The sequence below is a fragment of the Anomaloglossus baeobatrachus genome, chromosome 7, assembly GCF_048569485.1.
Source record: "Anomaloglossus baeobatrachus isolate aAnoBae1 chromosome 7, aAnoBae1.hap1, whole genome shotgun sequence".
In the NCBI taxonomy this organism is placed as follows: Eukaryota; Metazoa; Chordata; class Amphibia; order Anura; family Aromobatidae; genus Anomaloglossus; species Anomaloglossus baeobatrachus.
Genome location: NC_134359.1, coordinates 283201237 through 283227643, shown reverse-complemented (window position 1 = coordinate 283227643; position 26407 = coordinate 283201237). Strand labels below are relative to the sequence as shown.

Genomic DNA, 26407 nt, shown 5'->3' with positions numbered 1-26407 from the left:
GCGTGGCTTCATTTAACAGGATGGAAATACCTCTTTATAACTCCCTGATTCCAACTTAAAAACATAAATTCATAGGATTAATTAACAGTAATAAAGTAATTATCTGTATAACAAAAGTGAAGCAGCATGTAGACAAAGTAAGGTACCTGCAAATGGTTTTCTCAATACCCATATTTCCTCTGCAGGGGCCACAGAGGTTGGGCCCGGAGACATATGAGACGGACTGGATTCTGATCCTCGAGAACCTTTATAAATGGTGAAAAAAAATATAAATATAAGATGTAAAGACATGATAATTGTGTGGAAGTTTGCATTTTTTTTTACCTTTCAGGGCTGTAAATTTTAGGGGATATATTTAATTGAAAAAAATAAAATAATCTGATATCGTGCAAACGCCACCAGAGGGAGCCGAGGAGCTTACTGCATATTAGTAAATGATTGAGTTCACTGTATTAGCTGCCTCTAGTGATGACTAAAGGCATTTATGTTATGGATGAGCGGATGATGATGCACAAATGAATACCGCTATCAATAGCTAACGAATGTGTAAGGGACCAATTATAAGCGCCCCTAACTCTTTAATTGCTTTCAAAAATCACCATTTAGGTTTGCTACCCTTGTTTGCATTCACTACAGACTATTTTTAACCGCTCACAAACACTTTTTTCTTTATAACAATTTGGGTTTTTGCTATTTCAGTGTCATATATGTAATAACTGATGGACTGAGTAATATTTCTGGATTGTAATGAGGTTTATTGTACTAACAGAAAATGTACAATCCGCATTTAAACAAAATTTGAAAAGGTGCAAAAGTATGAGCACCTCAACATAAAAGTGACATTAATATTTTGTAGATCCTCCTTTTGCAAAAATCACAGCCTCTAGTCGCTTCCTGTAGCATTTAATGAGTTCCTGGATCCTGGATGAAGGTATATTTGACTATTCCTGTTTACAAAACAATTCCAGTTCAGTTAAGTTTGATGGTCGCCCAGCATGGACAGCACGCTTCAAATCATCCCACAGATTTTCAATGATATTCAGGTCTGGGGACTGGGATGGCCATTCCAGAACATTGTAATTGTTCCTCTGCATGAATGCCTGAGTAGATTTGGAGCGGTGTTTTGGATCATTGTCTTGCTGAAATATCCATCCCCTGCGTAACTTCAACTTCGTCACTGATTCTTGCACATTATTGTCAAGAATCTGCTGATACTGAGTTGAATCCATGCGACCCTCAACTTTAACAAGATTCCCGGTGCCGGCATTGGCCACACAGCCCAAAAGCATGATGGAACCTCCACCAAATTTTACTGTGGGTAGCAAGTGCTTTTCTTGGAATGCCATGTTTTTTTGCCTCCATGCATAACGCCTTTTTGTATGACCAAACAACTCAATCTTTGTTTCCTCAGTCCACAGGACCTTCTTCCAAAATGTAACCGGCTTGTCCAAATGTGCTTTTGCATACCTCAGGCGACTCTGTTTGTGGCGTGCTTGCAGAAACGGCTTCTTTCGCATCACTCTCCCATACAGCTTCTCCTTGTGCAACGTGCGCTGTATTATTGACCGATGCACATTGACACCATCTGCAGCAAGATGATGCTGCAGGTCTTTGGAGGTGGTCTGTGGATTGTCCTTGACTGTTCACACCATTCTTCTTCTCTGCCTTTCTGATATTTTTCTTGGCCTGCCACTTCTGGGCTTAACAAGAACTGTACCTGTGTTCTTCCATTTCCTTACTATGTTCCTCACAGTGGAAACGGACAATTTAAATCTCTGAGACAACTTTTTGTATCCTTCCCCTGAACAACTATGTTGAATAATCTTTGTTTTCAAATCATTTGAGAGTTGTTTTGAGGAGCCCATGATGCCACTCTTCATAGGAGATTCAAATAGGAGAACAACTTGCAAGTGGCCACCTTAAATACCTTTTCTCATGATTGGATACCTGGATACCTGGAGCCTTGGGGGCTTTGCCTTGCAGCATGGGTGCTGTGAGGCACCAGGTCGCCCGCCCTGCTGGCGCTTTGTCGCTGCGGCGGTGGTCAGTGCACGGTGCCGCACAAAAAGGTCAGGTTAGGGACCCACTCAAGAGGTTTGCCGTGACGTGGCAGTGGGCTTAATACAATCTGATCAGAATGGTAACAAAAGAACCTCATGTTCTATTTAATTTTTTGCCTAGCGGCTTTAGATCATTGTATTTTTGGGATGTGCGATCCATGTCTTTTTCTTCATAGTATGGTATCATGATTGGATACACCTGCCTATGAAGTTCAAAGCTCAATGAGGTTACAACACCAATTTAGTGCTTTAGTAAGTCAGTAAAAAGTAGTTAGGAGTGTTCAAATCAAGAAATTGATAAGGGTGCCCATACTTTTGCACAGTTCAAATTGTGTTTAAATGCGGATTGCACATTTTCTGTTAGTACAATAAACCTGATTTCAATCCAGAAATATTACTCAGTCCATCAGTTATTAGATATATGAAACCGAAATAGCTGCTGCAAAAACCCAAATTGTTATAAAAAAAAAAGGTTAACATTAATAGGGGTGCCCAAACTTTTTCATATGACTGTAAAAATATGACCAGAATCCTTTTTTTTGCACCCTCAGACTGATTATATTTTCTCTGATCAACTATATAATTTTTTTTTAATTAAAAAGTGTTTTAAAAAAATACGAAAAAATGTAATAAATAATAAAGACAAACAATAATAATAATATTAATAATAATAATAATAAAATGTATTATAAATAATTAGAAATAATAAGAATATGGGGTAGAAATACAAGCACAGAGATTGTGGCGTGGACTACCTGGACTATAATGCAGTTCCCCTGCAGGACTACCGGACTTTTGGTAACCAAACGTACTGAAAAGTATTGGATGAGAATGTGGTGGTGGCAGCAGGCAATGGAAGAAGTGGTGAAGGTCACCATTAGACAGTGGCGCCCTTCGTATGGTGGGCTGTGGCCTGGGATTATTTATGGGACATGAACCCCAAGAACCTAAAGGTAAAATGGTAACAAAATGGAAAGAAACAAAAACATGGCGATAACAAAAAATTCACAAAATAATATGAAATAGAACATCAACGTAAGCAAGAAATGAATAAAAATCACGGTGCGATGCAGAAACAACTGAATTGATGATCAATGGAGGGAAATAATCACACGAGACGGCGAGGAGGCATGGACCTGTCATGAATCATTTTCCCGGATTGTGAGCAGAACGCTAATTCTGTTTTCTGATGATATCAATCATACAGTTAGCGCTAAGCTCTTAAAAGGATTGTCTGGAATTTTGAAAAATGGCCGAAATGTGTAAAAATAAATGACTACTATTGATCTATTGGTCCCTATCAATCCTGCCGTGGTGACATCCCCTCTAATTATTATTCACGAGATGCCTTCAGCCAATGATTGTCCACGTCATTGACACTGGAATGCATGGCACATGACCACTAAGGCCACTATTCAGTTGACATGACTGTCTACTTTTGGGTGGGGCTGATGTAAAACTGTCCCTTATTAGCAAGGGACATACCTTAAAGGGGTTTCACTTAAATGCACATATTTGGAGGTAAGAATTATTTTTGCAATTGCGTTCCATTAAAATTTTTGCACCGTTTGCCTTCAATAGTCTCTGGGTTGCTGACTGCAGAATAAGATACACTGACAAGCAAAAGCGTAACAATGTTTTGCACTTTTGTCTTTCAGTCTCTATATCTCACCATCCACTACAGCTTTGAGCATGAGACGACCTTCATTTTCTAGACAATCATCTTGGCTTCTCATACATAAATTTGACTTGCAACTACTTAGCATATTATTAGGATATGCAGATTCTGGTCATATCACTGAATTGTTACGGTTTTGCTCCTGGTGTTTGAAAAATCTTTTTCTTCCTGTATACTACAAATTACAATCTGTTCTCACATTCTGTAATAGCTCAGTGTGTTATTAGATTGATTCCTAAGCGAGAGGTCACTGGGTCAAATCGAGAAGCAGATATGAAGATTTCCTAAGAAAAGAGAAGCAGCCTCATCCAGCTCATCGATAGCAGTCTCTCGCCCAAGAAAATTGCCAATCTGCATCATGTGAGGCCATGACAACTGAAAGAATACGAAATTAGGTCCGTCCATCCATTCAAAAGCCAAGAGGTGACATCCAGGCAAAATATCGGAGTCAACAAGTCGCTCATCACAAGGTCTATCAGTTCTGGAGACACCCGGCAGTGGAGGCGGCTCGTCTGCTTCATATTAGTGAGACGTCCATGCAAGAAGTGTGCGACGCACATTACACTAGTCTGGAATGGTGGCCCGAAAAAAGGTGAAGAAGCCTCGACTTCAATAACATAAGAAGAAGCATCGGCTCGAGATTGCAGAAAAGTATGAAAAGTGGAAGATTGGAAACGGGGGATTTGGAGCGATGACATGAAAGTCAATAGATGGCTCTGATGGGGGCAAATGGGTTTGGAAAAAAGAATAAATTAAAGGGATAAAGAATCGAGAAATTGAAGGAACTGTCAAGATCAGGGGAGGAAGCCTGATGATATGGGGGTGTTTACAGCCAAAGGGGTTGGACCAGGATGGATGGTGGTCTCAATCCTGAGCTACATGTGAGTATCCTACAAGACAAGTTTACTTTGTATACTTGAGTACTATGGGTATGAAAAGGACGACATAGTGTCCAGCAGGAGAACGACCCGAAGCATATGTAGAGATTGGAGAAGAAACGGTTCAGTGACAATGAAGTAGAAAATACTAACAAATTAATTAAAATTTAGATTTTTAGGAGCAAAACAGTAACAATGCAGTGACATGACAACAGTCTGCATAACTAATCAAATGCTAAATTTAAGTATGAGATAGCCAAGATGTCTGTCTATGTAATGAAGATCATCACACACTCAAAGCTGTAGTGGATGGTGAGATATGGAGCCTGAAAGTCAAGGTTTCAAAACATTGTTACTAGGGATGCTCGAATACCTCAAACATTTGGCTTCGCGAATATTTTCCGAATAGGTCGCCGCTATTCGACTATTTGCAAATATTTGATACGCAATATAAGTCTATGAGAAACCCGAATAACAACTATTCGGGCTTCCCATAGACTTACATTACACATCGAATATTCGCATATAGGCGACCTATTTGGAAAATATTCGCGAAGCCAAATATTTGAGGTATTCGATCATCCCTAATTGTTACCCTTTTGCTCGTCAGTGCTCATTCTGATGGTCAAATGGGAGAGTTACCCTTCTAGCTGTCTTTTTCTGACCTCCTCTCAGTTGATTTATGACCATAGACCACATCAAAGTTCAATGTGGAGGGAACTAGAGGAAAACGGTACAAAAATTTTAACCAAACCCAATTGCAAAAATGATTTTTAGCACCAAATACATGCATTTAAATAAAAAAATAACTATCCCCAAAGGTGACCAGCCCCATTAATTTAATGGGATTGTTTTAAAATTTCTAGCACAGTCACGTCAAGGACTAGAGCGGTGAGGGAATAAGTATCTAGGTAATGGTTATTTTATACTTTTAACATATTTCTTGCCTTTGGACAATTTTTAGAAGTTTGATAGACAACCCCTTAAAGTCACATGTCTGACAAAGAGGCGGATCCAAACCGATGTCGCTGCTTATGTTTTATTAGAGATGATTGGCTAATACCTGCAACGATAATGGCCGACTTGTCGTAATATGACATCTGTTATGCCTCATAGAGATGGTAACACCTACATGAAAGACAACTGTCCCACATTTGTCGAAGGACTGTTTTTAGGAAATTTGATAGGAAAGGGGGTGAGGTTTACACAATCGGGGGGTATGGACCGTGACAAAAATGGCTCTGAATTGGCAACACATATTTATTGGTAAGAAAAACATGGCCACTGAGGCACTGAGGGCGGCATGACAATGACATGGTTCATTAGAGTATGTACGAATGACACAAGCCAAATTTGACCAATGTTTACTAGAGGATCTCCGGCCTACTCTCGCGTTTCTGAGCCTGGTGTGGAGTTTAGCAGATTTGATGAGGATTTTGGTGTAGAATATGTGCCGAAAGTCACATTAAAGGCATTAATGAGGTTTTATTAGGCCCTGGAGGGAAAGACTGGGAGTTGTAATTTCAGCTAAACTAGGCCTTCACTAATTAGAGCAGTTGCCCATAGCAACCAATCAGATTGCTGCTTTCATTCTACAGAGAGCCTTTCAAAAATGAGAGCTGAAATCTGATTGGTTGCTATGGACAACTGCTCCATTTGCCTTAGCACCGGCTTTTATATATCTTCCCCCGCTACCTACAACCCTCAGGGGCTTCAGTACTGAACACTACTTGTCTGGATGAAGCCGCACATTGACTAATTAACCATCTAATTAAATAAGCTGCCATTGTTGGCATTTTTTCATTGTGTGAAGTGACAATCTAATCTGGTCACATTCAATCCGGCCTAATGTTCAATAGAAATGAGTTTAGGAATATGGAAAGTAAAACAATGAAGCTGTGAAATAATGAGGCAGCCCAATCCCAATTAACAGAGACGACTCAGTGTAATTAAACTGTTTACAGGACACTAATTGTCGGCATTAATAAAAAACGAGGTGTAATATTGAGAAAATGGAGCTACGGCCCTTTAATTAATACATTCCGAGTCGTATGTGAGAGTAAAGCTAGAAAATGGAGGAATCGCCCTATAGGAACAGATCGTTATGATAGAAGCTTTGCCTGTTCGCTTGCTGATGGCCTCAACCAGATTGGCCGGGAAGTAGCCCACTCGATCATTGCCCGTCCTGTTGTCATGGATGCAACCTTTCCACCGACCGTCAGGGTGCTGCTCCAAAACCTGCCCATAGGGGGAGAGAGAGAGCCACAGTCAGAACATGAGTAAGATGGATGGCGTAGGGCAGGCCAAGTCATAATAAGGACGTCTTATTGCCTGTGGCTGCAAAACTTGGGACCCTTTGTTGCCCGGGAGGAGGAAAAATTTATGAGAAACCAAGCTATTCTTTATTTCTCCATAAAACAAAGAAACTGAATAAATGGGATGTATGGGATTAGAAAAAACTAAAGTTTGTATCACATATAGTGATGAGCGGGCACTACCATGCTCGGGTGCTTGGTTCTCGTAACTAGTGATGAGCGGGCACTACCATGCTCGGGTGCTCGGTACTCGTAACTAGTGATGAGCGGGCACTACCATGCTCGGGTGCTCGGTACTCATAACTAGTGATGAGCGGGCACTACCATGCTCGGGTGCTCAGTACTCGTAACTAGTGATGAGCGGGCACTACCATGCTCGGGTGCTTGGTTCTCGTAACTAGTGATGAGCGGGCACTACCATGCTCGGGTGCTTGGTTCTCGTAACTAGTGATGAGCGGGCACTACCATGCTCAGGTGCTTGGTTCTCGTAACTAGTGATGAGCGGGCACTACCATGATCGGGTGTTCAGTACTGGTAACTAGTGATGAGCGGGCACTACCATGCTCGGGTGTTCAGTACTCGTAACTAGTGATGAGCGGGCACTACCATGCTCGGGTGTTCAGTACTCGTAACTAGTGATGAGCGGGCACTACCATGCTCGGGTGCTTGGTTCTCGTAACTAGTGATGAGCGGGCACTACCATGCTCGGGTGCTCTGTACTCATAACTAGTGATGAGCGGGCACTACCATGCTCGGGTGCTCGGTACTCGTAACTAGTGATGAGCGGGCACTACAATGCTCGGGTGCTTGGTTCTCGTAACTAGTGATGAGCGGGCACTACCATGCTCGGGTGCTTGGTACTCGTAACTAGTGATGAGCGGGCACTACCATGCTCGGGGTGTTCAGTATTCGTAACGAAGAGTTGGATGCTCGGATGGGAGCGACTCTTGTACCATGTATAATGGAAGTCAATGGGCGACTCTTCTGGAAAAGTGCTCGAGTTCCCCATAAACTTCCATTATACTCGGTACATGAGTCGAGCCTGTCCGAGCGTCCGGCTGCTCATTACGAGTACCGAGCAGGGTAGTGCACGCTCATCCTAGTTACGAGCACCCAAGCATGGTAGTGGCCGCTCACCACTAATTTTCGAGCATGGATTATCCGTGCATAGTAGTGCTCATTCATCACTAGTTACGAGTACCGAGCACCCGAGCATGGTAGTGCCCGCTCATCACTAGTTACGAGCACCCGAGCATGGTAGTGCTTGCTCATCACTAGTTACGAGCACCCGAGCATGGTAGTGCTTGCTCATCACTAGTTACGAGCACCCGAGCACCTGAGCATGGTAGTGCTCACTCATCACTAGTTACGAGGACTGAGACCCGAGCATGGTAGTGCCCGCTCATCACTTGTTATGAGCACCCGAGCATGGAAGTGTTTGCTCATTACTAGTTACAAGCACCTGAGCATAATAGTGCACGCTCATCACTAGGCTACGAGTACCAAGCAGCCGAGCATGGTAGTGCCCGCTCATCACTAGTTACGAGCACCCGAGCATGGTAGTGCTCACTCATCACTAGTTATGAGGACTGAGACCTGAGCATGGTAGTGCCCGCTCATCACTTGTTGCGAGTACCAAGCACCCGTGCATGGTAGTGCTTGCTTATCACTAATTACAAATGCCGAGCACCCGAGTTTGGTAGTGCTCGCTCATCACTAGTTACGAGTACCGAGCACCAAAGCATGGTAGTGCCTGCTCATCACTAGTTACGAGTACTGAGCACCCGAACATGGTAGTGCCCGCTCATCACTAGTTACGAGTACAGAGCACCCGAGCATGGTAGTGCCCGCTCATCACTAGTTACGAGTACTGAGCACCCGAGCATGGTAGTGCCCGCTCATCACTAGTTACGAGTACTGAGCACCCGAGCATGGTAGTGCCCACTCATCACTAGTTACGAGTATGGATTACCCGAGCATGGTAGTGCCCACTCATCACTAGTTACGAGTATGGATTACCCGAGCATGGTAGTGCCCGCTCATCACTAGTTACGAGTACTGAGCACCCGAGCATGGTAGTGCCCGCTCATCACTAGTTACGAGTACTGAGCACCTGAGCATGGTAGTGCCCGCTCATCACTAGTTACGAGTACTGAGCACCTGAGCATGGTAGTGCCCGCTCATCACTAGTTACGAGTACTGAGCACCTGAGCATGGTAGTGCCCGCTCATCACTAGTTACGAGTACTGAGCACCCGAGCATGGTAGTGCCCACTCATCACTAGTTACGAGTATGGATTACCCGAGCATGGTAGTGTTCGCTCATTACTAATTGCCTTTCCTTTTCCATAAAATATTAGAATATTTATCTCATATGCTGGACACCAAAATCAAAATAGCCTAATCACCATCTTCACCAATTTTGGAATAAAATGAGATCAGAAAGTCATAGAGACCCCAAGTCCTGATACAACTCTATCAACCAAACCTTAAAAAAGATTATAGCTCTTTAAAGGCAAAATGGAAAAAATGAACGCGACAAGAGACCCAAGGGGACGAAGGGCTCGCATAAACCTAAAGCCAGCCCTGCTCCCGGGCACCACATATGGTAGGTGGTGTGTTTGAAAGGAGCAAGGTTATGCAAAAAAATATATATCCGCCATGTCTCGGAAGTCAATTTCGAAAAGTGGTCAAGTCTGAAAAGTACAAGTCTTGGTCATCCTGTCCTCTAAATTGCCAAATATATAGGACGTCCCAAATGGGCGCTACAGTAGGCCCCAAGATGGCCTCCAGGTTTCAGGAGAAATTTTCCTGTTTTTGCCTTATTAATATGCCTCCATGAGACAAAGTGTCTGCCCTAAAAATACAGCTCTGTACAAAGACCTAAAACCACTTTGTGCCTCGGAATGAAATTGTGTAGGACTCACCGTGATCACGTCCCCCATTTTAATATTGAGACTGGTGAGGTCATAATTATTGCAGTAATCCTTTAGTGCCCTGACCTGCAGAGCTGCGGAGGCATCTGGGAAAGAAGGGGCGAGAAATAAGAGTCACTAAATGTATATTTACCATGTGGTCATGTGTGATTATATACACGTACGAATAACGGGAATGACTCTGGACAGAAGCCTAATTAGAAAATTACAAAAGAGAGACAGACTAAATCGATTTAATGGTGGCCTTGTGGAGAGTGGCTCAGTTGTGGTTGGTTCCACAACATTACTATTACCGATAAAGAAAGTTGTCTCCTGATCGTTGGGGCTCTGATCACTGGGACCACCACTGATACCAAGAATGTGACCTGGAACCCACCAACTGGTCTCCATGTTGAATGGAGCAGAGAGACTGGACTCTGCAGAGCCTGGTCCTTGGCTTTCCGAGCCCTGTTCTTGGGAACTCTAGGGGGTTCCTAGACTGGGCTTTGCAGAGCCTGGTCCTTGGTTTTCCGAGCCCTGTTCTTGGGAACTCTGGGGGTCCCTAGACTGGGCTTTGCAGAGCCTGGTCCTTGGTATTCTGAGCCCTGTTCTTGGGAACTCCGGAGATCCCTAGAGGGGACTCTACAGAGCCTGGTCCTTGGGTTTCCGAGCCCTGTTCTTGGGAACTCTGGGGGTCCCTAGACTAGGCTTTGCAGAGCCTGGTCCTTGGTTTTCCGAGCCCTGTTCTTGGGAACTCTGGGGGTCCCTAGACTGGGCTTTGCAGAGCCTGGTCCTTGGTTTTCCGAGCCCTGTTCTTGGGAACTCTGGGGGTCCCTAGACTGGGCTTTGCAGAGCCTGGTCCTTGGTATTCTGAGCCCTGTTCTTGGGAACTCCGGAGATCCCTAGAGGGGACTCTACAGAGCCTGGTCCTTGGGTTTCCGAGCCCTGTTCTTGGGAACTCTGGGGGTCCCTAGACTGGGCTTTGCAGAGCCTGGTCCTTGGTTTTCCAAGCCCTGTTCTTGGGAACACTGGGGGTCCCTAGACTGGGCTTTGCAGAGCCTGGTCCTTGGATTTCAGAGCCTCATTCTTGGGAACTCTGGGGATCCCTAGAGAGGACTCTGGAGAGCCTGGTTCTTGGGTTTCAGAGCCTCGGTCTTGGGAACGGCGGGGGTCCCTGTTACAAGACCAAATTGATCAGTAACTTTCAGCTAAAGGGAATAACAATTTAAGGGCTCACCTCTCTAGGGTAAATGAATTTTGATAAAACAATGGGTTGCAAAATTGGCCCTAAGGTTATATAAGAGTGGGATGGTGAACCCTTCCATCCTTGGTCCACTAATCATTTGAGAGGTGCTACTGCCAAAACGGGTTTAGCTGTGAGGGTCCTTACCTCGTAACATTTGTTTAATCTCTTTGCTGGCCTGGGTGCCTGTAAACTGATTGACGATATCCAGCGCTGACTGATTATAGGTGTTCCGCACATGAGCATTGATCCCACTCTGCAAATATAACCAAACGTTGGATCATGCACTACAGTGTAGTTGGTGTAAAGTACATGCTAGACGTGTAACAAAAACTGGAACACTTTGACTATTTTTTTTTTTTAAACAGCGCCACCCTTGCAAAAGGCTGCATCTAGTACTGCAATAATGTAGTGTTTGGTAGTGTGGCAGTGTCTGGTATTACATCCAAGTTGAGACACAGAACTTGTTGGTTACACATCCAAGTTGAGGCACAGAACCTGTTGGTAACGCATCCAAGTTGAGGAACAGAACTTGTTGATTACACATCCAAGTTGAGGCACAGAACTTGTTGGTTATCCATCCAGGTTGAAGCACAGAACGTGTTGGTTACACATCCAAGCTGAGGCACAGAACTTGTTGGTTACACATGCAAGTTGAGGCACAGAACTTGTTGGTTATCCATCCAGGTTGAAGCACAGAACGTGTTGGTTACACATCCAAGCTGAGGCACAGAACTTGTTTGTTACACATGCAAGCTGGGGCACAGAACTTGTTGGTTACACATCCAAGTTGAGGCACGAAACTTCTTAGTTACACATCCAAGCTGAGGCACAGAACTTGTTGGTTACACATCCAAGCTGAGGCGCAGACCTTGTTGGTTATACATCCAAGATGAGGCAGATAACTTGGTGGTTACACATCCAAGTTGAGGCACCAAACTTGTTAGTTACACATCCAAGCTGAGGCACAGACCTTGTTGGTTATACATCCAAGATGAGGCAGATAACTTGGTGGTTACACATCCAAGTTGAAGCGCAGAACTTGTTGGTTATCCATCCAAGTTGAGGCACAGAACTTGTTGGTTACACATCCAAGTTGAGGCACAGAACTTGTTGGTTACACATCCAAGTTGAGGCACAGAACTGGTTGGTTATCCATCCAAGTTGAGGCACAGAACTTGTTGGTTACACTTCCAAGTTGAGGCGCAGAACTTGTTGGTTACACATCCAAGTTGAGGCGCGCAGAACCCGTTGGTTACACATCCAAGTTGAGGCGCAGAACCCGTTGGTTACACATCCAAGTTGAGGCGCAGAACCCGTTGGTTACACATCCAAGTTGAGGCACAGAACTTGTTGGTTACACATCCAAGCTGAGTCACAGAACTTGTTGGTTACACATCCAAGCTGAGTCACTACCAGACACTACCAAACACTGCTCTAAAACAGGAGTGTCGCCGTTTTTGTTGTTTTTTTTTTATCAAAAACTGTGTTCTTATTAAACTATTTTCTACCTAAATACATAGAAGAAAAAGAGTCAGTAGAGCGATGTCTGGAAGTAAAAAGATATGGGGAGGTTAGGGTTAAACAAAATACAAGAAGACCGCAGGGACCCTGTGCCCTATAGCTGCCTGTTTTATCTCATGCGGTCCCTCCGGGTTTATCTTTGATGTTCTCCGCGTCAGTCGGACCCCTGAGGACTCCTGGACTCTGGGGACTGGCAGATGAAAAAAAAAAATGAAATGTCTCTCTACAGGATCTAACCCCCCCAGGAGCGTTTACAGATCCATTGCTACATTAATAGGAAGACTGTAATAAGAACGGACTATATATCTGAAAGACATCAATTAACCCATTATAGCCTAGGGGGCAATGAATTCCCAAAAAATGTCAGGTGTGGATAATCTGGCAGAATTGCATCATGCTGATCTTCCAAATTCCAGATTATTGGAACTTTTCCAATACAGGACGGCAATTGTGGATCGTCCTAATAATGTGCACTCGTCTTTACAGATACCTACATCCAGAAGGAGTCGCACCACCTCCGTCTTCCCGCACAGGGCCGCCTCGTGGAGAGCTGTTCCAGATTTGGTTTGCCGATTGATATCAATCCCTGCTTGCAGGAGAAGCCTGGAAAGACATAGAAAATAGTTGTGTGTGAGACACATGACCCCTTCAATCCGTGTGTCACTACAAGTCCCAGCAGGATGTATCCCTAAATATTATGCTCATTTCCTATTGTCTAGAGGATGATAACAGAGAGCAGGAAACGACTGTCATCAAGCAAGTTTGCAGTCACACTTTCCGCTATGGCCTAGCACTGAATCCCGGGTGGCTGAAGTTGACAGCCCGTAAAGGAGAATGAAAGTGGAAGGTGCAGCGTCCCCCGTCGCTCGGAACGACGTCTCACAGAGACAGATTGACCATCCTTACACGGTCAGGACTAGAAAAGTCTCACACCTTACTTCACCGACATAAATAAATCATGGAAGAGTAAAAAGAACAAAAACCATCCTGATATAAAACCGTAGTAATAAAAAGACCGAAACAAGGAGGAATAGCCATTAAGACAATAAGCCATTGACTTGTCTTCTTCTTCTGAGTGGTTAAAGGGATGTCTCATAGAACACAGCCCCTTTAACATCCTAATATAAGAGTTGCCTTATTTTTTTTTTCCATTTTTCTCTACAGCTGAGTCTACCGGGCAAATGTAGTATTACATGTATCCGGTATAATGAATAAACAGTTAATAAAATGGTCCCGGCTCTGGATCACAGCTACTGGGGAGTAATGACCTTAAAATACAACAATGTAACTTTGGACTTTCAACTATGCAGTGTACCTGTATTGTCCTGCTGTGACCAGTGGATCTACTGGCGTAAGCGTTTCATGGGCAGAGGTGACCCATAATATTGTACGTGTGCAGCTACAAACCAAGAAGACCTGGTTTCTAATGTGTATCCAACAAGTTCTGTGCCTCTACTTGGATGTGTAACCAACAAGTTCTGTGCCTGAGCTTGGATGTATAACCAAAAAATTCTGTGTCTCAACTTGGATGCATAACCAACAAGTTCTCTGCCAAAACTTGGATGTGTAACCAACCAGTTCTGTACCTCAATGTGGATGCATAACCAACAAGTTCTGTGCCTCAACTTGGATGTGTAACCAAGAAGTTCTGTGCCTCAACTTGGATGTGTAACCAACAAGTTCTGTGCCTCAACTTGCATGTGTAACCAAGAAGTTCTGTGCCTCAACTTGGATGTGTAACCAACAAGTTCTGTGCCTCAACTTGCATGTGTAACCAACAAGTTCTGTGCCTCAACTTGCATGTGTAACCAACAAGTTCTGTGCCTCAACTTGCATGTGTAACCAACCAGTTCTGTGCCTCAACTTGGATGTGTAACCAACAAGTTCTGTGCCTCTACTTGGATGTGTAACCAACAAGTTCTGTGCCTGAGCTTGGATGTGTAACCAACAAGTTCTGTGCCTCAACTTGCATGTGTAACCAACAAGTTCTGTGCCTCAACTTGGATGTGTAACCAACAAGTTCTGTGCCTCAACTTGGATGTGTAACCAACCAGTTCTGTGCCTCAACTTGCATGTGTAACCAACCAGTTCTGTGCCTCAACTTGCATGTGTAACCAACAAGGTCTGTGCCTCAACCTGGATGTGTAACTAACCAGTTCTGTGCCTCAACTTGCATGTGTAACCAACCAGTTCTGTGCCTCAACTTGCATGTGTAACCAACAAGTTCTGTGCCTCAACTTGCATGTGTAACCAACCAGTTCTGTGCCTCAACTTGGATGTGTAACCAACAAGTTCTGTGCCTCTACTTGGATGTGTAACCAACAAGTTCTGTGCCTGAGCTTGGATGTATAACCAAAAAGTTCTGTGTCTCAACTTGGATGCATAACCAACAAGTTCTCTGCCAAAACTTGGATGTGTAACCAACAAGTTCTGTGCCTCAACTTGCATGTGTAACCAACAAGTTCTGTGCCTCAACTTGGATGTGTAACCAACCAGTTCTGTGCCTCAACTTGCATGTGTAACCAACCAGTTCTGTGCCTCAACTTGGATGTGTAACCAAGAAATTCTCTGCCTCAACTTGCATGAGTAACCAAGAAATTCTCTGCCTCAACTTGCATGAGTAACCAACAAGTTTTGTGCCTCAACTGGAATGTGTAACCAACAAGTTTTGTGCCTCAACTGGAATGTGTAACCAACAAGTTCTGTGTCTTAACCCTAATGTGTAGTTACCAACTTCTGTGACTCAACTCTGATATGTGACCTCCAAGCTCTGTACCGCAACTGTGATGTGTAACTGCCAAGCTCTTTGCCTCATCTCTGAAGTGTAATTGTCACGCTGTGCTTGAAACAATTCTGTTCTGCCTCCAAACCCTGAATTGTGAACTTAATACCTCAATTCTTAAGTGCAACTGCATAATTCTGTGTGTACCTTGAAAGCTTTGTGCTTCAACTCTTAAGTGAAACCATCTAGTTTTGCACCTTAAATCTGAAGTGTAACCATCAGGCTGAGTGCCTCTAATCTAAAGTGAAACCCTATAATTTATAATTTTATGCCGAAGGTCTGATGTGTAATTTTCAAACTCCGAAGTATAAGCACTTCGTTTTTGCACCTCAACTCTAAAGTGTAACTGTCAAGCTCTTTGCCTCAACCCTGAAGTGTAACCACCAAGCTCTGTGGCTAAATCATGGGGCGTTTTATGCCAAGCTTCATTTTTCAACTCTGAAGTGTTACTGTAATGCTTTGTGCCTCAATGATGAAATGTAACCACTAAGCTCCGTGCCTCAGCTCTGAAGTGTAACTACCAAGTTGTGTATCTTAGCTCCGATGTGCAGCGGCCAAACTCGGGGCTTTTATACGTTTTCTTAGCAGAAAACCCCTTTGGTGTGTTTCCTTCTCCCCTGAATGTCAGATATCTATAGCCATGATACACCGCCATTGCATCACTACATACTGGGCCGCTTTAGAGCCATTACAAGACACATGCATAGCCCTTGCATTCTTGCAACCTCCAGCATCCTCTGTGGGCTATCCCTCAGTGCATTGTACCCGAGCAGCAGTAATGTTCTTCCCCCCAAATGCTTTGTCATTTTCTTACTCTACAAACCGATCTCTAAAGCTTCTGTCCAGCTTATATACGACCGACATGTTTTCTGAATGTGGCAGCTTCTTGGCTGTTGCTTCACCTCTGTTATAGTATGAGGAGCGCGGTGCAGGTTATAACAGCCGTCAGTATATCACAGTTATTGGCTGCTTACACCAGTAATATCAGAGGCAGCATCATTCCCAGCGCTCGTATCAGCCGAGCGAGACATCGCAAAATAAGAAACTCGTTCTAGGGTTTTATTACCAAATATTTCTCTAACGGAAGCAAGAAATAGTCGTATGACCATAACTAATGTCTCCTGCCATGTGCAGTACTGAGAGATAATAACAATGGAGGGTGCCCCAACCGGCATTATCCTGCACCCCCAGTGTCATTATCCTGCACCCCCAGTGTCATTATCCTGCACCCCCAGTGTCATTATCCTGCACCCCCAGTGTCATTATCCTGCACCCCCAGTGTCATTATCCTGTACCCCCAGTATCATTATCCTGACCCCCAGTGTCATTATCCTGGACCCCCAGTGTCATTATCCTGCACCCCCAGTGTCATTATCCTGTACCTCCAGTGTCATTATCCTGTACCCCCAGTGTCATTATCCTGCACCCCCAGTGTCATTATCCTGCACCCCCAGTGTCATTATCCTGCACCCCCAGTGTCATTATCCTGCACCCCCAGTGTCATTATCCTGCACCCCCAGTGTCATTATCCTGTACCACCAGTGTCATTATCCTGTACCACCAGTGTCATTATCCTGCACACCAGTGTTATTATCCTGCACCCCAGTGTCATTATCCTGCACCCCCAGTGTCATTATCCTGCACCCCCAGTGTCATTATCCTGCACCCCCAGTGTCATTATCCTGCACCCCCAGTGTCATTATCCTGCACCCCAGTGTCATTATCCTGCACCCCCAGTGTCATTATCCTGTACCCCCAGTGTCATTATCCTGCACCCCAGTGTCATTATCCTGTACCCCCAGTATCATTATCCTGACCCCCAGTGTCATTATCCTGGACCCCCAGTGTCATTATCCTGCACCCCCAGTGTCATTATCCTGTACCCCCAGTGTCATTATCCTGCACCCCCAGTGTCATTATCCTGCACACCAGTGTTATTATCCTGCACCCCAGTGTCATTATCCTGCACCCCCAGTGTCATTATCCTGCACCCCCAGTGTCATTATCCTGCACCCCCAGTGTCATTATCCTGCACCCCCAGTGTCATTATCCTGCACCCCAGTGTCATTATCCTGCACCCCCAGTGTCATTATCCTGTACCCCCAGTGTCATTATCCTGCACCCCAGTGTCATTATCCTGCACCCCCAGTGTCATTATCCTGCACCCCCAGTGTCATTATCCTGCACCCCAGTGTCATTATCCTGCACCCCAGTGTCATTATCCTGTACCCCCAGTGTCATTATCCTGTACCCCCAGTATCATTATCCTGACCCCCAGTGTCATTATCCTGGACCCCCAGTGTCATTATCCTGCACCCCCAGTGTCATTATCCTGCACACCAGTGTTATTATCCTGCACCCCAGTGTTAGTGTCATTATCCTGCACCCCCAGTGTCATTATCCTGCACCCCCAGTGTCATTATCCTGCACCCCCAGTGTCATTATCCTGTACCCCCAGTGTCATTATCCTGCACCCCAGTGTCATTATCCTGCACCCCCAGTGTCATTATCCTGTACCCCCAGTGTCATTATCCTGCACCCCAGTGTCATTATCCTGCACCCCCAGTGTCATTATCCTGCACCCCCAGTGTCATTATCCTGCACCCCCAGTGTCATTATCCTGTACCCCCAGTATCATTATCCTGACCCCCAGTGTCATTATCCTGGACCCCCAGTGTCATTATCCTGCACCCCCAGTGTCATTATCCTGCACACCAGTGTTATTATCCTGCACCCCCAGTGTCATTATCCTGCACCCCCAGTGTCATTATCCTGCACCCCCAGTGTCATTATCCTGTACCCCCAGTGTCATTATCCTGGACCCCCAGTGTCATTATCCTGCACCCCAGTGTCATTATCCTGCACCCCCAGTGTCATTATCCTGCACCCCCAGTGTCATTATCCTGTACCCCCAGTGTCATTATCCTGCACCCCCAGTGTCATTATCCTGCACCCCCAGTGTCATTATCCTGTACCCCCAGTGTCATTATCCTGTACCCCCAGTGTCATTATCCTGCACCCCCAGTGTCATTATCCTGCACCCCCAGTGTCATTATCCTGGACCCCCAGTGTCATTATCCTGCACCCCCAGTGTCATTATCCTGCACCCCAGTGTTATTATCCTGCACCCCAGTGTTAGTGTCATTATCCTGCACCCCCAGTGTCATTATCCTGCACCCCCAGTGTCATTATCCTGTACCCCCAGTGTCATTATCCTGCACCCCAGTGTCATTATCCTGCACCCCAGTGTCATTATCCTGCACCCCCAGTGTCATTATCCTGCACCCCAGTGTCATTATCCTGCACCCCAGTGTCATTATCCTGTACCCCCAGTGTCATTATCCTGTACCCCCAGTGTCATTATCCTGCACCCCCAGTGTCATTATCCTGGACCCCCAGTGTCATTATCCTGGACCCCCAGTATCATTATCCTGTACCCCCAGTGTCATTATCCTGCACCCCCAGTGTCATTATCCTGCACCCCAGTGTCATTATCCTGCACCCCCAGTGTCATTATCCTGCACCCCCAGTGTCATTATCCTGTACCCCCAGTGTCATTATCCTGCACCCCCAGTGTCATTATCCTGTACCCCCAGTGTCATTATCCTGTACCCCCAGTGTCATTATCCTGCACCCCCAGTGTCATTATCCTGCACCCCCAGTGTCATTATCCTGGACCCCCAGTGTCATTATCCTGCACCCCAGTGTCATTATCCTGCACCCCAGTGTCATTATCCTGCACCCCCAGTGTCATTATCCTGTACCCCCAGTGTCATTATCCTGTACCCCCAGTGTCATTATCCTGCACCCCCAGTGTCATTATCCTGCACCCCCAGTGTCATTATCCTGCACCCCCAGTGTCATTATCCTGCACCCCAGTGTCATTATCCTGCACCCCCAGTGTCATTATCCTGTACCCCCAGTGTCATTATCCTGCACCCCAGTGTCATTATCCTGCACCCCCAGTGTCATTATCCTGCACCCCCAGTGTCATTATCCTGCACCCCCAGTGTCATTATCCTGTACCCCCAGTATCATTATCCTGACCCCCAGTGTCATTATCCTGGACCCCCAGTGTCATTATCCTGCACCCCCAGTGTCATTATCCTGCACACCAGTGTTATTATCCTGCACCCCCAGTGTCATTATCCTGCACCCCCAGTGTCATTATCCTGCACCCCCAGTGTCATTATCCTGTACCCCCAGTGTCATTATCCTGGACCCCCAGTGTCATTATCCTGCACCCCAGTGTCATTATCCTGCACCCCCAGTGTCATTATCCTGCACCCCCAGTGTCATTATCCTGTACCCCCAGTGTCATTATCCTGCACCCCCAGTGTCATTATCCTGCACCCCCAGTGTCATTATCCTGTACCCCCAGTGTCATTATCCTGTACCCCCAGTGTCATTATCCTGTACCCCCAGTGTCATTATCCTGTACCCCCAGTGTCATTATCCTGCACCCCCAGTGTCATTATCCTGCACCCCCAGTGTCATTATCCTGGACCCCCAGTGTCATTATCCTGCACCCCCAGTGTCATTATCCTGCACCCCAGTGTTATTATCCTGCACCCCAGTGTTAGTGTCATTATCCTGCACCCCCAGTGTCATTATCCTGCACCCCCAGTGTCATTATCCTGTACCCCCAGTGTCATTATCCTGCACCCCAGTGTCATTATCCTGCACCCCAGTGTCATTATCCTGCACCCCCAGTGTCATTATCCTGCACCCCAGTGTCATTATCCTGCACCCCAGTGTCATTATCCTGTACCCCCAGTGTCATTATCCTGTACCCCCAGTGTCATTATCCTGCACCCCCAGTGTCATTATCCTGGACCCCCAGTGTCATTATCCTGGACCCCCAGTATCATTATCCTGTACCCCCAGTGTCATTATCCTGCACCCCCAGTGTCATTATCCTGCACCCCAGTGTCATTATCCTGCACCCCCAGTGTCATTATCCTGCACCCCCAGTGTCATTATCCTGTACCCCCAGTGTCATTATCCTGCACCCCCAGTGTCATTATCCTGTACCCCCAGTGTCATTATCCTGTACCCCCAGTGTCATTATCCTGCACCCCCAGTGTCATTATCCTGCACCCCCAGTGTCATTATCCTGGACCCCCAGTGTCATTATCCTGCACCCCAGTGTCATTATCCTGCACCCCAGTGTCATTATCCTGCACCCCCAGTGTCATTATCCTGTACCCCCAGTGTCATTATCCTGTACCCCCAGTGTCATTATCCTGCACCCCCAGTGTCATTATCCTGCACCCCCAGTGTCATTATCCTGTACCCCCAGTGTCATTATCCTGCACCCCCAGTGTCATTATCCTGCACCCCCAGTGTCATTATCCTGCACCCCCAGTGTCATTATCCTGGACCCCCAGTGTCATTATCCTGCACCCCCAGTGTCATTATCCTGCACCCCAGTGTTATTATCCTGCACCCCAGTGTTAGTGTCATTATCCTGCACCCCCAGTGTCATTATCCTGTACCCCCAGTGTCATTATACTGCACCCCAGTGTCATTATCCTGGACCCCCAGTATCATTATCCTGTACCCCCAGTGTCATTATCCTGCACCCCCAGTGTCATTATCCTGTACCCCCAGTGTCATTATCCTGGACCCCCAGTATCATTATCCTGTACCCCCAGTGTCATTATCCTGCACCCCCAGTGTCATTATCCTGTACCCCCAGTGTCATTATCCTGTACCCCCAGTATCATTATCCTGTACCCCCAGTGTCATTATCCTGCACCCCCAGTGTCATTATCCTGCACCCCCAGTATCATTATCCTGTACCCCCAGTGTCATTATCCTGCACCCCCAGTGTCATTATCCTGCACCCCAGTGTCATTATCCTGCACCCCCAGTGTCATTATCCTGCACCCCCAGTGTCATTATCCTGCACCCCCAGTGTCATTATCCTGTACCCCCAGTGTCATTATCCTGTACCCCCAGTGTCATTATCCTGCACCCCCAGTGTCATTATCCTGTACCCCCAGTGTCAGCGTCATTATGCTGTACCCCCAGTGTCAGTGTCATTATCCTGTACCCCCAGTGTCAGTGTCAATATCCTGTACCCCCAGTGTCAGTGTCATTATCCTGTACCCCCAGTGTCAGTGTCATTATCCTGTACCCCCAGTGTCAGTGTCATTATCCTGTACCCCCAGTGTCAGTGTCATTATCCTGTACCCCCAGTGTCAGTGTCATTATACTGTACTCCCAGTGTCAGTGTCATTATCCTGTACCCCCAGTGTCAGTGTCATTATCCTGTACCCCCAGTGTCAGTGTCATTATCCTGTACCCCCAGTGTCAGTGTCATTATCCTGTACCCCCAGTGTCAGTGTCATTATCCTGTACCCCCAGTGTCAGTGTCATTATCCTGTACCCCCAGTGTCAGTGTCATTATCCTGTACCCCCAGTGTCAGTGTCATTATCCTGTACCCCCAGTGTCATTATCCTGTACCCCCAGTGTCAGTGTCATTATCCTGTACCCCCAGTGTCAGTGTCATTATCCTGTACCCCCAGTGTCAGTGTCATTATCCTGTACCCCCAGTGTCAGTGTCATTATCCTGTACCCCCAGTGTCAGTGTCATTATCCTGTACCCCCAGTGTCATTATCCTGTACCCCCAGTGTCAGTGTCATTATCCTGTACCCCCAGTGTCAGTGTCATTATCCTGTACCCCCAGTGTCATTATCCTGTACCCCCAGTGTCATTATCCTGTACCCCCAGTGTCAGTGTCATTATCCTGTACCCCCAGTGTCATTATCCTGTACCCCCAGTGTCAGTGTCATTATCCTGTACCCCCAGTGTCAGTGTCATTATCCTGTACCCCCAGTGTCATTATCCTGTACCCCCAGTGTCATTATCCTGTACCCCCAGTGTCAGTGTCATTATCCTGTACCCCCAGTGTCATTATCCTGTACCCCCAGTGTCAGTGTCATTATCCTGTACCCCCAGTGTCAGTGTCATTATCCTGTACCCCCAGTGTCATTGTCCTGTACCCCCAGTGTCATTATCCTGTACCCCCAGTGTCAGTGTCATTATCCTGTACCCCCAGTGTCATTATCCTGTACCCCCAGTGTCATTATCCTGTACCCCCAGTGTCATTATCCTGTACCCCCAGTGTCAGTGTCATTATCCTGTACCCCCAGTGTCAGTGTCATTATCCTGTACCCCGATACATATAGTCCCACCTTACCTTATAATATCAATGTGACCATTCTTGGCTGCCAGGTGCAGGGGGCTGGTCCCGTTGGGGTCCGTACTATCACCGGGCTTCGGTTCTAGCAGCGCCGCACACATGTTACTATTTAATAACAGCTGAACAACCTGCAAATGATAGAGGTGGATCCCGCTGTCAGATAATGAATAATTCAATGGCAGAACAAAGAGCTCTGGCAACAATGCCGGATCTCACAATTCCTCGTTCATTCCCTGCATTATCCTACCCGTCCTATTCTGCGATGATGACCATTAGTTATTGGTTGCAGGGAGTCCATACAATAATATTCTAATTGCCCCAAAATATCTGCCCTAGAGTAGCCTACAACATGGAGAACGTATGAGGGCGCCCTCTAGTGGCCACAAATGGTACTGCAATACATAATACCGAAGTGTTAAAACTTACCCCGACTCTTCCAAACTCACACGCCAAATCTAGAGGAGTTTTACCGGAGATATCCATGATACAGGGGTTCGACTGGTGCTGAAGTAACATTTCGGACTGGAAAACAAAAAATCCAATCATTTACAGGAAGAACAAAAGAAGAACGGCTCGCCATCTTTTTTTCATGTTCACAGTTTAATACCCGACCTCGTTACATCCACCTGTATGTCTAGCACGCTTCACGGCGGCGTTATAAAGGAAAAGAAAAAAGGTGATATCCATTTTCATAAAAGCGCCGGCTAACTCGTCTGAACTCCGAGAGGAAAGCGATGGCTACCTCGTCTGAACTCCGAGAGGAAAGCGATGGCTACCTCGTCTGAACTCCGAGAGGAAAGCGATGGCTACCTCGTCTGAACTCCGAGAGGAAAGCGATGGCTACCTCGTCTGAACTCCGAGAGGAAAGCGATGGCTTCCTCGTCTCGTCTATGAATGTGCAGATTCATTCACATCATTAATATTATGTTACATTGAATATTCCCTTTTAGGCTTGTCGTGCAACACGGACGATTCTGATTCATTTATACCCCGGGAGATCAATCTGGAAACAGAAATGATAATTGAAGGAACAGAAGAAGACAGGAAAACCGCTGATTTAAAGGGCAACTGCTTCCAAATCCTAAAAATTCAGGAGTGACTGCAGTTATCCTCCATATTCCTGCACCCCTTACAGTATTCGCATAGGAGTCTAGCAAGCTGAGATGTAGTTATAACCAGACGTTTACATACACTCTCTATACAGACACATCTGCAGATTTTTCCTTCCACTGTCTAAAAAAACACATCTGCAGGTTTTTCCCTCCACTCTCTATAAAGACACATCTGCAGGTTTTTCCTTCCACTCTCTATACAGACACATCTGCAGGTTTTTCCTTCCACTCTCTATACAGACACATCTGCAGGTTTTTCCTTCCACTCTCTATAAAGACACATCTGCAGGGTTTTCTCTCCGCTCTCTATAAAGACACATCTGCAGGTTTTTCTCTCCACTATCTATAAAGACACATCAGCAGGTTTTTCCTTCCACTCTCTATAAAGACACATCTGCAGGTTTCTCCCTCCGCTCTCTATAAAGACACATCAGCAGGTTTTTCTCTCCGCTCTCTTTAAAGACACATCTGCAGGTTTCTCCCTCCGCTCTCTATAAAGACACATCAGCAGGTTTTTCTTTCCGCTCTCTATAAAGACACATCTGCAGGTTTTTCCCTCCGCTCTCTATAAAGACACATCTGCAGGTTTTTCTTTCCACTTTCTATAAAGACACAACTGCAGGTTTTTCTCTCTGCTTTCTGTAAAGACACATCTATAAAGAAACTTTGGAAATATAATTTTAGATTGTATTTACTGATAATGGTGCAAGGTCTTACAGTGTCCTAGCAATTCGGCACTATGGGGCCCAAAAATGTCCCATGTAAGTCATGAATAGACTGAACAAAAGAGTGACTCTGCATGGTCAAAAATATTTGTATTACCTTTACCAGGAAGGGGCCCAGGATGAGGGACATTAGTACAGGGTGGGGGACATATTTACCAGGATGGGGGACATATACCAGAAAGGGGCCCAGGATGAGGGATATTATTACAAGATAGGGGACATATTTACCAGGATGGGGGACATACACCAGGAAGAGGCCCAGGATGAGGAACATAAAGTACAGGATGGGGGACATATTTACCAGGATGGGGGACATATACCAGGAAGGGGCCCAGGATGAGGCACATTAGTACAGGGTGGGGGACATATTTACCAGGATGGGGGACATATACCAGAAAGGGGCCCAGGATGAGGGATATTATTACAAGATAGGGGACATATTTACCAGGATGGGGGACATACACCAGGAAGAGGCCCAGGATGAGGAACATAAAGTACAGGATGGGGGACATATTTACCAGGATGGGGGACATATACCAGGAAGGGGCCCAGGATGAGGCACATTAGTACAGGATGGGGGACATATATCAGGAAGGGGACCAGGATGAGGGACATTATTACAGGATGGGGGACATATTTACCAGGATGGAGGACATATACCAGGAAGGGGACCAGGATGAGGGACATTATTACAGGATGGGGACATATTTACCAGGATGGGGGACATATACCAGGAAGGGGACCAGGATGAGGGACATTATTACAAGATAGGGGACATATTTACCAGGATGGGGGACATACACCAGGAAGGGGCCCAGGATGAGGGACATTAGTACAGGATGGGGGATATATTTATCAGGATGGGGGACATATACCAGGAAGGGAACCAGGATAAGGGACATTATTACAGGATAGGGGACATATACCAGGAAGGGGACCAGGATGAGGGACATTATTACAGGATAGGGGACATATTTACCAGGATGGGGGACATATACCAGGAAGGGGCCCAGGATAAGGGACATTATTACAGGATGGGGGACATATACCAGGAAGCCCAGGATGGGGGACATTAGTACAGGATGAGGGACATAGTATTGGCTGCATTTCCATGTTACAGGCAGTCACTGCCACTATACTACCAGCACTTAATACTGGACCATAATAGAAGCTTTCCACTTACCACATCATAGTGTCCATGCTGAGCCGCCTGGTGCAATGGGATCTGACCCTCATCCGACTGGATATTCACCGCAGACCCGGACTTGAGAAGCAGCTTCATAGGCTCTTTTTTTCCTTGCCATGCCGCGTAATGGAGCGGACGCATTCCTGCATGAAAAAACAACATTCATCCGAGCCATATACCAGACAGTGTCAGGTGGGCACAAGGATGACGCTTAAAGCTTCAGGTGCAAAACCCATACTTAGGTCCAGCCTATTGCCATCAAAGTAAAGAGCTGTATAGTCTCCATTAGATATATCCTCCACCCATATACATCCAGATCTTCTTCCGCTTTGCTTCCTTTGAGGGATGCACTCCGGTTTGGCTTAGATGATTACCTTAGCCATGAGCACCAAAGCAGCAGAAAATGTCTGATTTCTCCAAGAATGGATCACAGGGTATGGACTATGTGGAGTCCATTATGTTTATCTTAACTGTATTTAACTGTATATTCCAGGATGGGGGACCTTTTTACCAGGAAGGGGCCCTGGATGGGAGACATTGGTACAGGATAGGGGACATATATACCAGGAAGGGGCCCAGGATGGGGGTCATATATGCCAGCAAATGACCCAGGATGGGGGTCATATTTACCAGGATAGGGGACATATCTACCAGCAAGGGTTTTAGGATGGGAGTCATATTTACCAGTATAGGGGACATATATACCAGGAAGGGTCCCAGTATGGGGGACATATAAGTCAGCAAGGGGCCTAGGATGGGGCTCATATTTACCAGGATA

At 46.0% G+C, this 26407-nt stretch overlaps 1 protein-coding gene across 3 annotated transcripts in view; it reads right to left on the bottom strand.

Annotated features, from left to right (window-relative positions):
- The window catches only part of CASKIN1 (CASK interacting protein 1), a 249984-nt gene that overhangs the window by 26341 nt on the left and 197236 nt on the right, over positions 1–26407 (bottom strand). For 2 of the 3 annotated variants that reach the window (XM_075318290.1, XM_075318291.1), the window contains exons 4-11: positions 25627–25772; positions 23033–23128; positions 22604–22734; positions 13107–13215; positions 11236–11344; positions 9858–9952; positions 6737–6854; positions 147–245 (exon numbers count right to left, since the gene is read on the bottom strand). In XM_075318290.1, the coding sequence (XP_075174405.1) occupies positions 147–245; positions 6737–6854; positions 9858–9952; positions 11236–11344; positions 13107–13215; positions 22604–22734; positions 23033–23128; positions 25627–25772 (903 nt within the window). Of the gene's footprint in view, positions 1–146; positions 246–2815; positions 3008–6736; positions 6855–9857; positions 9953–11235; positions 11345–13106; positions 13216–22603; positions 22735–23032; positions 23129–25626; positions 25773–26407 lie in introns of all 3 variants that reach the window. The other variant, XM_075318292.1, reaches the window with a different exon arrangement.